Genomic DNA, 12,186 nt, shown 5'->3' on the forward strand with positions numbered 1-12,186 from the left:
TTAGGGTTTGCATAGTTTGTAACTCTTCAATAGCTCTTTTAGAGAGTGGCAGATGGAACAAGCTGGTCATGTCATTGCCTCAGAAAGGAGGAAAACCTCTTCAGCAGTGGAAAAAACATCAATTGCAAAAGAGAACAACCTCTGAAATCTGTGTGCCAAGGGTGTGTTGGAATTTTCTACCATTCAAAAATCTGACCAGAAACGAAAAGTGTCACTTTTTTTAAAAGGCAGAAAGTGTCACCTTTGTTTGGTTGTATGGATGTGACAACTCTCAAACTATCTAGCCTCTTGCATATATCTTTCTATCAAAAAGGGTCCACACAAAGTTGTATCTTTTGATACCGTGTCACTAAGCACTAGATTTTAGTGTGACGCTTCCTGTCGGCCACCACACAAAAGGTTATGTCAATAAATTTGTTTCGAACACGATTTACTTTGCGATTTTCTTGTGTGACATATCAGATTTGTCCATTTTACCCCAGATTTTCAGAATTTACTTCACATACATATAGGGGCCGCCTGTAATTCAACAATTGAATCTTTAAACACGCTGTCAATCATCATCCTCGCCGTTGCACACGGAAACAGAAAGAATATAAATAAAGCCGTGCAGTGCAGTGCAGTGCAGTGCAGTCGAGGCACCCAGACCCTGCTCCTCCCTCCACCTCCACCTCCACCTCCCTCTGCGCCACTACGCTGAAGCAGCTGCGCACTCTGCCTGTTCCATCGACCGTTCACATCGCACAGACGCTGCTTCTCTCTCCCAGCCCCACCTCCTCATCACTGCTCCAGTGCTTCAGCTGCTCAGATTCACAGAGCAACAGCAGAGAGAGTGGCAGGGCTCGGGCGTCAGTGAAGTCAGCCTCAGCGCTGGAGAGAGGGAGAGAAACAGGTGGGACTTCATTACTTGCCGTAACTAGTCAAGCAGCTCCGAGGTCCGAGCTCTGAACTGAACCCGTCGGTTTGGGCACCTCCGCTGAATCTTTCTCCCCCAAAAGCCGGCTGATTCCAGCCGATCGAAGAGCCCTTCTCGCCAAAAGACATCTGTTGTTGTTGTTGTTGTTGTGGTTCGTTGTTGTCGTTTTTCTTTTTAGTGGGCTGGTTCTCACACTAGAAAAGGCTTTGATTCCTCCGGGCGTCATGGCGCCGCCCCGGCGCCGCACGGCGGCGGAGTTCCAAGGGAACGGCGGCCTAATGCCGCCGTCGGTGCAAGTGTTCGCTTCTCCCTGCGGCAGCGGCGGCGGTGGCGCGGTGACCACGAACGGCAGCGACAAGTCGCTCCGGGGAAAGAAGCCAAGAGGCGATACCAGCGTACACTCCGCCACCAAGGACACCGGCCGGAGGCGGCCGGCGGGACGCATGCCACTTTGGCTGGTCGGCATCTTTGTCTCTCTCGCATTCAATGTCGCCGCGCTCCCGCTCCTACTCCAGCAGTACATCGTCAACCAGCCGCACCACCACCATCACGGTGTCATCTCTCCTGATCAGCAACAGCACGCCTGCGCCCCGCAGCCGGGCACGAGCGGCGCGACGGCGAGAGCGCCGTCCACCGGGAAACCAGCAGTTACTTCGGATTCGGTTATTAACCTCGACCAGTTAAGTCTCTGTTCCTTGATTCTTTTTTCCCCGTGGTAAATTTTTGCAGTAAAAATACTATCTGTAATTTGACGAGCCGGCAATGGGTCCTCTTCCCCGCGGAGCATGTCCTTGTTCAGTGTCAATGTCAAGGAGGAATGAACTCCGATCTTGGGGCGGTCGATGCCAGATTCATCCGCCGTGCATGCACCTGTCGCCATGATTTTGCTCTCATTTTCGCAACTAGTCTATTTCCGCCATCGAAGCAGCACCACATGAGCTCGAATCATGGTTGATGGCCGCCCGCGCCCGAATCTGTTCCCAATTTCGTTCTAAAAAAACCCTCCGAATCTGTTCTCACCTTTGTTTTTAAAAACCCTCCGAATCTATTCCAATCTCATTTCATATACAAAGTTGCAAACGCGTTTGACATTCGTTCTGTCGGCTGCAGCGGGGACCCGACCATGTTTGAGGCCTTCTGGCGGGAGACCGGCGACGCGGCGGAGCTCGTCATCCCGGGCTGGCAAACCATGTCGTACTTTTCAGACATCAGCAACGTCTGCTGGTTCATGGAGCCTCTGTTCGACCAGCAGGTGCGCCGGCTCCACCGCACCGTCGGCAACGCCGCCGTGGACGGCTACCACGTCCTCGTCGGCACCGGCTCCACGCAGCTCTTCATGGCGGCGCTCTACGCCCTCTCGCCCGCCGATGCCGACCAGCCCATGAGCGTAGTCTCCACGGCGCCCTACTATTCGGTAAGTGCGACATTAAAGAAAATCCCTCTCAAGTTCAGATTTTTTACAAACACAAAGACACAACTGACCTTGGGTGGCATAAAACAATGGCATCCGTTGCCCATTGGGGGCGATGAAATGTTGTGTGACAACTGACAAGGACGGCAAATCCTGTCAATATCGTATCATTCCCCACTAAATGATGAGGTGATGGGCCAGGGATTAGGACAGCGGGGGACACCTCGATCTCGACGGTGCCACTGATTTCTCTCTGTCCCCATTTCCTTGTCCCAAGCCCGCCACCCACATGCGCATGGTGGTTAACCATATGGGCGTGACGAGACTTTGGGGAAAGGGTATCATCGGTCTTTCTCGTAGGGCCGGCGGCGAGGCATCAGCGTCACTGCTGTTTGCCGGTGACCCGATCCACGACGCGTCGCTGTATGCAATCACGAGCATGGGCTTCTAGAACCAAATCTGAATCTCAGTTCCGGGGAGTTTCAGTAGCATGTTATTAGGCAGCAGACCATTCCGTCTGCATGTGCTGCTGATGAGAGTATGGGAAACACATGGCGTGGCGGCGCCGCCGTATGCGGCTACTGTTTGCGCTCATGTGTGGCACGATTGATCTGCGTACTTAAACCTGGGGAAACAGGAAAGTATAGGGCACTCTGTTGTTAGGATTCCATTGTCATGTGTGTGTTCCACATCTGGTGATAGGTCATGTGCTCAGCTCAGATCGCCTCAGTCATGGGGTGCCAGTGTCCAGCGCATAGGATTTTTCCTTTTGATAGTTAGCTTATTCTTAATCTGAGCTGGGATGAGAGTTAAGAGTTCGAATCCTGGCCTCTGATTATTGATGTTTTCTATTGTAAGAACAGAGTGTCCCTCTGTTGGTTACCTTTGCGGGAGCGTAAGAGCATCTCCCGCGCCCCCAGAACGCCCTTCCAAGTTTTTTTTTAATCGTCAGCGTTTAAAAAATCGCTAGTCGCGTCTCTAGAATGTCGTTTTGTGTCGGTTTTAGTCAAAATTAGCCCCGACGATCCCAGGTCAAATTCACCCCCCCCCTTCGAAAGGCGTCTGGAGGTGATCGACATTATTTTTGCATGCACAAACCCCACCGGTCAGCCTCTCTCTTTTTTCTTTTTCTGCTAGGCCCATCATGTACATGTAAAAAGAGAATATTTCCTCTCTCTTTAGCTCTCTCCTCATGTGACCGGCTGGGTGGGGGCGCGGTTGGGAACCCGAGCCCACCCAAGTCGTTTTTTTCGCCGGTTGGCCCCCCAGACGGCTCTATTTCGGACCCTGGGGCTGCCTAACGGTTGGAGATGCTCTAATTAGCCGCCCCGGTTTGAGCCTCGGCTTTGCCCGTTGGTGCTTAGAGATTTTCTTCTAGAAAAATATGCCGTCAAAGGTTAATCCTTCTTTTATGATTTTTATTGTGCAAAAATATTATATCTGGCCCTCCAATTAACACATTGTGGCATAAAACAGAAACTAATAATGCATATTATTGACTTTCCTAAACATTCTAGATATTTTATTTACGGAATTAAGAAGATTACATTAATTAACCTCGGACATTTTGAAGATGAAACATTTTATGTCTAGTCATAGTGGGACTAGTCATAATTTAGATTATACTATTTTATGTTAGTCATACCTTTATACTCCCTCCGTCCGGAAATACTTGTTCTAAAAATGAATATATTGGATGTGTCTATAACTAAAATAAGTCTAGATACACTCATCTCTAGGACAAGTATTTTCGGACGGAGGGAGTATTGGTTAGTGTCATAGGTGTAAATACACAAAGAGTTATTTTACATTGGCAAGCGTTATGTGATGGTAACATATTTTGCTAGTATTATACTTGTTTCTCCCTTTCTTAATTACAAGTTGCATCACACTTTTTGCTTAATACTCCCTCCGTTCCAAAATATAAGACCTTTTAGGGATTTCACTAGAAGACTATATACGGAGCAAAATGAGTGAATCTATACTCTAAAATATGTCTATGTACATCCGTATGTAGTTTATAGTACAATCTTTAAAAGGTCTTATATTTAGGAACGGAGGGAGTAGCATGCATGTTATTACCTATGTCACTCCCACTTCAAACAGCCTGAGAAAAACTTAGCTATTAACATAACACACCTTAAGATAAATTTGTTTATATGACACATAGATAATAAACAGAGAGGCGGTTGTCTTAACATAATATTCATGGTTTTTAAGGCGTCCAGGCGTTTTAAGTCGTTTGGGGGGGGGGGGGGGGGGCTCGACGCCTAGGCGCTTAAAGCGTGAGGCGAGGCGACGCCTTAGTTCACTTTTGAAGCAACACAACACAGCAGCATAGCAGTGAGGGGCGGAGAGGAAAGAGACCATGAGCAGCAGAGCATTCATACCTTGTTGCCCTGCTGGGGGACGAATGCGCCAGGGGAGGAGAGGCCTGGAAGCTTGGCCGGCGATGGGAAGAAAGCTGGACGAGGGAGGAAACTTGGGCGACGGATGGGATCTGACGAAGGAGGGGCTGGTCGCGTGAGAGGAAAGAGCTCTTCTCTCTCTCTCTCATGTATTCCCCGCTCTCTCTCCCATCTATTTCACCTCAGATTGCCCCCCAATTTCTTTTCAATCCCGTCCAATTTCTGTTTCCCACTGTGCCCCTCACCAGTTCGCGCTCGCCTAAGACCAGGGCGTCCAAATTGAACCAGAGCGACGCCTCCCCCGCCTAGGCGACGACCTGGACGCCTCAATAGGCGAATCTAGACGCCTTGGACGATGGCCTAAGGCGAGCCCGACGCCTTGCTGCTAGGCGACGCTTTGGGGACGCCTTAAAAATCATGATAATATTATCATGTTATTGTAAACATAATGCAACTTAAAGCAAAAATACTTCTACAGTCTAGTAAATGCAATTATTTATGACGACCAGTTTAATGTACAAACTTATAAAATGCATGTTTCTCATTAGTAAACTTGTCTGATCATGCGAACACGACGCTTCCTCGCGTATCCAGCCCGTATCTCAAGGCACGGCACGGGAGCTAAACGGGCCGGCCCGTCGGCACGCTAAGCACGATTTTTAGGCCTATTTTAGGTAGTTTTTGGATCGATTTTGGCCTATTTGGTTATTTTATACGTTATTATATATATATATATATATATATATATGTGTGTGTGTGTGTGTGTGTGTGTGCGTGCGCGCGCGCGCGTGTAAATAAAGAATAAAAAATGTAAACGAGCCATGTCGTACCGCGTGCTGGGCACAGCCCGAGGAGGGCTGGGTGCTTGGCACAGGCCCGTTTAAGCCGTGTCGTGTCCGGCCCATGGCGTGTCGTGCTGGCGGGCTCACGGGCCGGCCTGTTTAGCCCAGCCCGTTTGGCCAGCTATAATCTCACGCTTGTGGGGGCGTGCCACCGATACAGCCCCACTGTAAGTGGCCCCACACCATTTTTTTATCGAAAACACCCTTGTAATCTTTTTATTAGTGTACAGAGCCCCTCAAATAAAGTTAAAATACGAGGGGCTGGTGGGTTCGAACCCACGAACCTAGTACTAGCGGACAGAGATCTAGTGATATGCTCACCAGGTAACATGGCCGTTGGATAAAAAATGAAGAGCCTAGATCATAAATGTAGTGCACAGAAACATTATGCATGTGCGCCGTGCATAGTCCCTGTAGTACGTATGTATATGTATACTGTATCCGTGTAATAGATGCGCCCTGTAGCTACAAACTATTCATGAGATCTGTCCATTGGCCCTGTTTGGATCTTAGGCTTAGAGTTAGAGTGGGTTCTAACCCTCAAAGATTCAAACAGGTGGGTTATAGTTGGTTAGATGTATCTAACCCATTCAAAAACTCTAACTCATTCAAGAGGTGCTTTTTTGGGTTAGAGTAGGTGGGGTCTAGAGAAAGAGAGAGGTCCAAAGTAGCTAAATGATTGAGAAAGAGTATTTATTGTCCATCTAACCCTCCCATCCAAACACCTCTAGAGTTAGAGTTAGTTCAGGTTAGTCTCTAACTCTAACCAGGTTAGAGTATCCAAACAGGGCCATTGATTCTTAATCTGATGGTCTAGAGAGGGCGGAATGTTAGTATATTGTTCATCGGTGACTCACCCATGGCAAGTAACATTAATTAGGAATGCACTGATTTCATCATCTGAGTTTTAAATTTCACACTCAGGTCAGATCTAGGGTATATCACCGGCTCATGTCTAGGCTATCACAAATTACTATTATTATTAGATATGCACAAACTGCTAGATGCTTGATTGTATATTTGGGACCATTAGAAATCTACCACTTTGTATGCATGATGGATTCAATATCAAATTAGCTGATACACAAACTACCGATCAAATATTCTAGCACGGTAAGATTTACACAACAAACTAGAATCACCATATAAGATAATCAACATTATTCTATGTGTTTCAGGTGTAAGAGCCACATTCAAACTAACGAACAAAAATACAATTTTGTAATTGCAAAATATATATTATCTTGTGTTCCTCTATGCATGGCCATTGTAAGAAAATAATATGTTCGTTGTCTTCTTCGCCCCACCATGTTCAAATCCTGGCTTCGTCCGTGCTGACAACGGGCCCGGGCCACTCTTGTCTACCATGCAGACAGTGAATACGTCAACATACGCAAAAATGTGACTGTATTTGCAAGTTTACACAAGTTTAATGACTATAATCACGTATTTTGCAAGTTTGTGCATCAAGCTGTTCGTCACATAAAAGTTCTAAGGCTCCAAGTGTATTTACCTCTTTACAATAATTTTTAATGATAATTTACACGATGAAGGTGGTAAGATAAATTAGTCCAATATGCATGCCTAGTCTAAGTTACTCTTCATTATGACTAGTCTTAGTAACTTTTAGTTCACATAGTACATATATCTCACGAAAAGTGCAAATGATGGACGGGCACGAGGATGGACTTAAAAAAACATATTTCCACATCCTAAAAAAATCCAAAAAACTTTACATACACATATAACACGTTGAGGAAAAATTTGATAACAATATACTTTCATACCTGGAGTATACATAACAAACAAATACATAAATGAAAACGGCTCCTTTTTTTTTGTTCGGACGGAATTTTGTTATTTTTGTGCATCTTGCAAAAAATAATTTTTTGAACGAAATTTTACAGATCCACTGTGAATATGTATAAGTTTTCACATATTTATTTTCGAAATTTTTTGAAACATAAAAATATCATTTTTGCATCTTTTGAAATAAAGTCCTTCAATACCCCGTCCTCCAAAAAGTAGCACTCATATATCTCAGATATTTAAAAAGGTGCTTGTGTATTATAAAAAATAATATGGATATTTGACTCAAATTGTGTGTGCCTTATCAAAGGAAAAGTCAAGATTCTAATGCCATACCTTCTATATTCACCTTCCATATTTGCGTCAAAGTTTGTGCGAGTATTTTTTTTTGTTTCTCCCAAATAAAAGAGCATCTGAACTCGAAATTTTGCAGATCAACATCACTCAAGTACTTTGATGCGAAGATTTTTTTTTAAAAAATTGTCACAATTTTTTAAATGGTGCAACTCATTTTGAAAGTTGATAATTTAATGTTTCATAAAAAAAGGCAAACATTTTATACAAAGAGTGACACTTGTATATAGTTGACCTGCAAAGTTTTATGGTCAAATGTTCTCTTGTTGGAAGAAACAAGAGGATACTTTTTTTATAGAGAAAACACGGATCTTGATGCAAATTGGATGGCCTAGATAGAAGGTGTAGCTGTATGGGAGGCTGGAAAATCCACTCGAACTTACAAAAATCCAATTTAATTTTGTATGTGGAACAGATTGTTGCCAATGGATTCTCAAATGTTGTTTTGAGGGAACTGAAATCTGATTGAAAACAATAAATTCTAACAATGAAAACACGGAGTACGAGACGCTATCAGGATTCGTGTCGTTGGCGATTTAATATCACTCAGGCAGGTAAAGGTTGCCCAAGCCGAGAGGCGGAAGATTGACATGTCGTCACCACTCAACATCTCCGGTGCAGCCGTGTCGATGACACAGAACCGACACAAAATGGAGCGGGGAGGATATCCGCCGAGGAGCGGTGGCAACCAAGGTTTGGGATCCTGAGATCTCCATGTCGACCTTAGGAGGTAGCGCGCACCAGCTCAGCGTTGACCAAACTACACCAAGGGTGGATTAGCAGGCGAAATCGTGGGTTGTGCACAATGCCAAGGGCAACGCTCGCGGATGGCGACTGCAACAATCACTTGCTGGGAATGGCGGCGTCGGTGTTTTGTGAGGCTGCGTAGGCGGGGGGTCGATCCCGCGTTGGTACGAGGTTGCGGTGTGGGAGACTACTTGCAAGAGGGGAGAGGTCGAAAAAAGAGATGGGTAATTTTTAATTGTGACCGTTTGCATGTGTTGATCTCACGGCTATCGGTCCTTATATGCTACCATAATATCAACTTACAAAATTCAAATTTAAAGATATCAAAATTTTCTGAAAAAACCATGGATGCTTATAACACATATGCCGACAACTCCTAAATGATTTTTTTCATATTTTTCTGACATGTTTAAATTTAAATTTTGTAAGTTGGTAGCATTTAATGGTTGGTATCACCTGATATTTTCTTTCAGCCATGCATCACGCCGGTCGGCCCGCGTCTACTGCTGACCTTTCCAAAAACAAAATATAATAATCGCCTATTTAGTAATGTTACCTCTTACTGTAGAAGGTAAGAGGTCATATGACACCTGGATCATAAATATAGACGACTAAAATAATTTAGGACCATGTAATTTTTTTTGATGATAATGGACAACAAAGTAGTAGCACTAGCAGTATAGATGTCCCGAACCCATGGGCATATGAACTTACTTTTTAAAAAAATACATTTTAAATAAGTTTTAGAATGTCATGAACGCAAAAGAAAATCTCATGCATAGATCTTCATTACATATGTGTGGTACAAAGTTTCATGGAAAAAAAATTCTCTTTTGGTTTTGCTACCACAATTTCTTTTTTGCATTGCTTCTAAATATCGCTACACGACACCTTTTTTTGTTATTCATACACAGGTGAAAGAAAAAATCGTTTTCTGTGAAACTTTCTACGCGCACCTAGAATGTAAAGATGTATGCGCGAGATTTTTCAGAAATTTTTGATATTTGGAAATGAGTTTTGCGGGTTCATATGCCGAGGGTTCATCCATTCACTTCTCGGAGCAGTGCTATGTGCTCTGATAATGTGGACAAGTCAATCCAGTGACTCGAGAAGTTTAAATAAAATAAAAAATCACTGAAAGAATCTGATCATGGAACATGTCTGCAGTCGTATCCTGCCGTGACGGACTTCCTCCGGTCCTCGCTGTTCCGGTGGGCCGGCGACGCCAACTCGTTCGTCGGCGACGCCTACATCGAGCTGGTGTGCTCTCCGAACAACCCGGACGGCGCCATCCGCGACGCCGTGCTGAGCTCCGGCGCCGGGAAGGCGGTCCACGACCTTGCCTACTACTGGCCGCAGTACACGCCCATCACCCGACGGGCCGACCACGACATTATGCTCTTCACGGTGTCCAAGAGCACCGGCCACGCCGGCACGAGGATCGGGTATGCAGCCTCACTGCCTCAGGCAAGAATGTTACTCCGATTTGCGACGCCACCGGAACCTGAACCGAAATGCGATGCAGGTGGGCGCTGGTGAAGGACCGGGAGGTGGCGCGGAGGATGACCAAGTTCGTGGAGCTCAACACCATCGGCGTGTCCAAGGACTCGCAGCTGCGCGCCGCCAAGGTGCTCAGGGCGGTCTCCGACGGCTACGCCGCCGCCGCCGGCGGCGCCACGCGCCACCGGCTGTTCGACTTCGGGCGGCGCAAGATGGTGGAGCGCTGGAGGATGCTGCGGCAGGCCGCCGCCGCCTCCGGCATCTTCAGCCTGCCCGAGGAGACCTCCGGCCGCTGCAACTTCGCCAACGAGACGGCCGCCAATAACCCTGGTACGTCGCACGCTCGCACCATGGCCTGACGCCCCGCGTGCTCTCCCAGTTCTCATCACGCACTCGCCTCGCGCCATTGTTTGCAGCCTTCGCGTGGCTGCGGTGCGACAGGGAGGACGTGGAGGACTGCGCGGGGTTCCTGCGCGGGCACAAGATCCTGACGAGGAGCGGGAACCAGTTCGGGGCGGACCCCAGGTACGTCCGGGTCAGCATGCTCGACAGGGACGACGCGTACGACATCTTCATCAGCCGCCTCGCCTCTCTCAAATGACAAGGCCGTGCACGATTCACACGCGGAAAGTAAATCCAGCCGGCTGGACATGCATATGACCGAGAAGCAACTCTAGCATCGTCCGTGGATCGGTTTAGAATGACAAATGGAGACCGCCGCCGGCGACGTCTGCGACGGTGGCACGCCTTGGCATCCCTCGACATGCCGGTCCTGGGGCTGAGCATCAGTAGTAGTAGAATAGTCCGGGTAGGAAGAAGAGGACAAATGATTTGCTTTGGTTTTCGATCCGTGTTCTGTTTTTTCTTTTAACTGATCCGTGCTCTGTTTTCTTTTTTCTTTTTAACAGATCCGTGCTCTGTTGTTGAGCGTTGGTCTCGTTGTTTCAATTTCAGTTTTTATTTATTCCGAGTTAAAATATGTATTTTTTTGAACTCAATAAGAGCAACTCTAGCACCTCTCATCGTTGTTGCAGCTAGCTGCCTTCACTTTAGGCCATACTCGAACTCATCACCTCAAATGAATGACTGTTTTGTTCAAATTTTATCTCTTTGGGTTGGACAATGGGGTGACATCTGGCCAACGCACGGACTCATTTGATCCGTCATGGCCGGCTAGCGCCCCTACGTATACATTTTTTTCTCACCGAAACATGTCTTTTTTTATTTCATCAATGGCATTTTTGATACATTGAAATACATAATTCAACAATTCTTCGCTAGGAGAAAAAGACCAAAGAAGTCAAGAATCGTAAATAGATATTTAAAAAAATATTCAACTTTCATAATTGTTCTCACAAATTGGAATAATATTTTATGTATGTCTTTAATGTTGATCTGCGGGTTCTCGATGTTGCACACTTGTTCTTCTTCGATTACGAAGAATTAGACATTGCTTCCACTCTAGTCTCATCTCTAGCCTCTAGTTTAGCAACGAGTGCATGTGCATCTATCAAATTTTATGCTATCAATAGATCGATATATGCTTCTTCCCAATATCAAAACTTACATCAGTCCTACACACAAATTTGAAACAAATGAGCTACCGGAATTGCGTTGAATCCGGTGAACAACCGAATCAAAAGAAGCACATACCCCATCTTTTTTGCATTTGAAGAATACCCATCCAGCGGTGTGGTAGAAATGCGGTGCACGACCTACAACGGGCAGTCATCGCACTTTATGGGTTGCAACAGTGAGCCGACGAGCCAGTGGGAGAGCACCGAGCACGGACGACGTGTCGGGCATGTCTTTATCGATGAACAGACGACGGGATAGATCTAAGTGGCTAGATGTGGAGTCAATACCTACATGAGGTGTGGAAGCGTTGCTAGGGCTGTGCGGTTCCATACTCAGCCAATCCATGACAAGGCGCGGACGCCGACGGTCGGGTGAACCAAATCCCGCCGCCTCGGATCTAGCAGTTAGCCGCCGACACGAGGGAAGGAGAGGCACAAATCCGGTAGTTGTTTGTCGCCCGGGCTGGACAGCAAGGTGGCCGAGAAAATGGCAGTGACGGCTATGGCTGGGGTAAGGGACGGTGGCCGGAGGGAGGGAAGGGAAGGTGATACGTCTCTAACGTATCTACAATTTTTGATTGTTCCACGGTGATATATTATCATTTTACAATACTTTTTAGGT

At 46.3% G+C, this 12,186-nt stretch overlaps 1 protein-coding gene across 1 annotated transcript; it reads left to right on the forward strand.

The window, feature by feature from the left end:
* Positions 1–631: 631 nt before the first annotated feature.
* On the forward strand, positions 632–11,007 carry LOC123442807 (tryptophan aminotransferase-related protein 2-like). Its single transcript, XM_045118956.1, has 5 exons — positions 632–1,595; positions 2,027–2,330; positions 9,655–9,932; positions 10,013–10,317; positions 10,404–11,007. The coding sequence occupies exons 1-5, from the start codon at positions 1,141–1,143 to the stop codon at positions 10,586–10,588; spliced, it is 1,527 nt and encodes a 508-aa protein (XP_044974891.1). The 5' UTR covers positions 632–1,140; the 3' UTR covers positions 10,589–11,007.
* Positions 11,008–12,186: the final 1,179 nt, after the last annotated feature.

This window comes from Hordeum vulgare, chromosome 3H (assembly GCF_904849725.1).
Source record: "Hordeum vulgare subsp. vulgare chromosome 3H, MorexV3_pseudomolecules_assembly, whole genome shotgun sequence".
Taxonomy (NCBI): Eukaryota; Viridiplantae; Streptophyta; class Magnoliopsida; order Poales; family Poaceae; genus Hordeum; species Hordeum vulgare.

What these genes read in the sequence shown, in the direction of transcription:
- LOC123442807 (XM_045118956.1), top strand. Translation starts at nt 1,141, where the DNA reads ATGGCGCCGCCCCGGCGCCGCACGGCGGCGGAGTTCCAAGGGAACGGC. An exon ending in CCACGGCGCCCTACTATTCG is followed by an intron (nt 2,331 to 9,654) that starts GTAAGTGCGACA and finishes ACATGTCTGCAG; the next exon opens with TCGTATCCTGCCGTGACGGA. An exon ending in GACGGCCGCCAATAACCCTG is followed by an intron (nt 10,318 to 10,403) that starts GTACGTCGCACG and finishes CATTGTTTGCAG; the next exon opens with CCTTCGCGTGGCTGCGGTGC.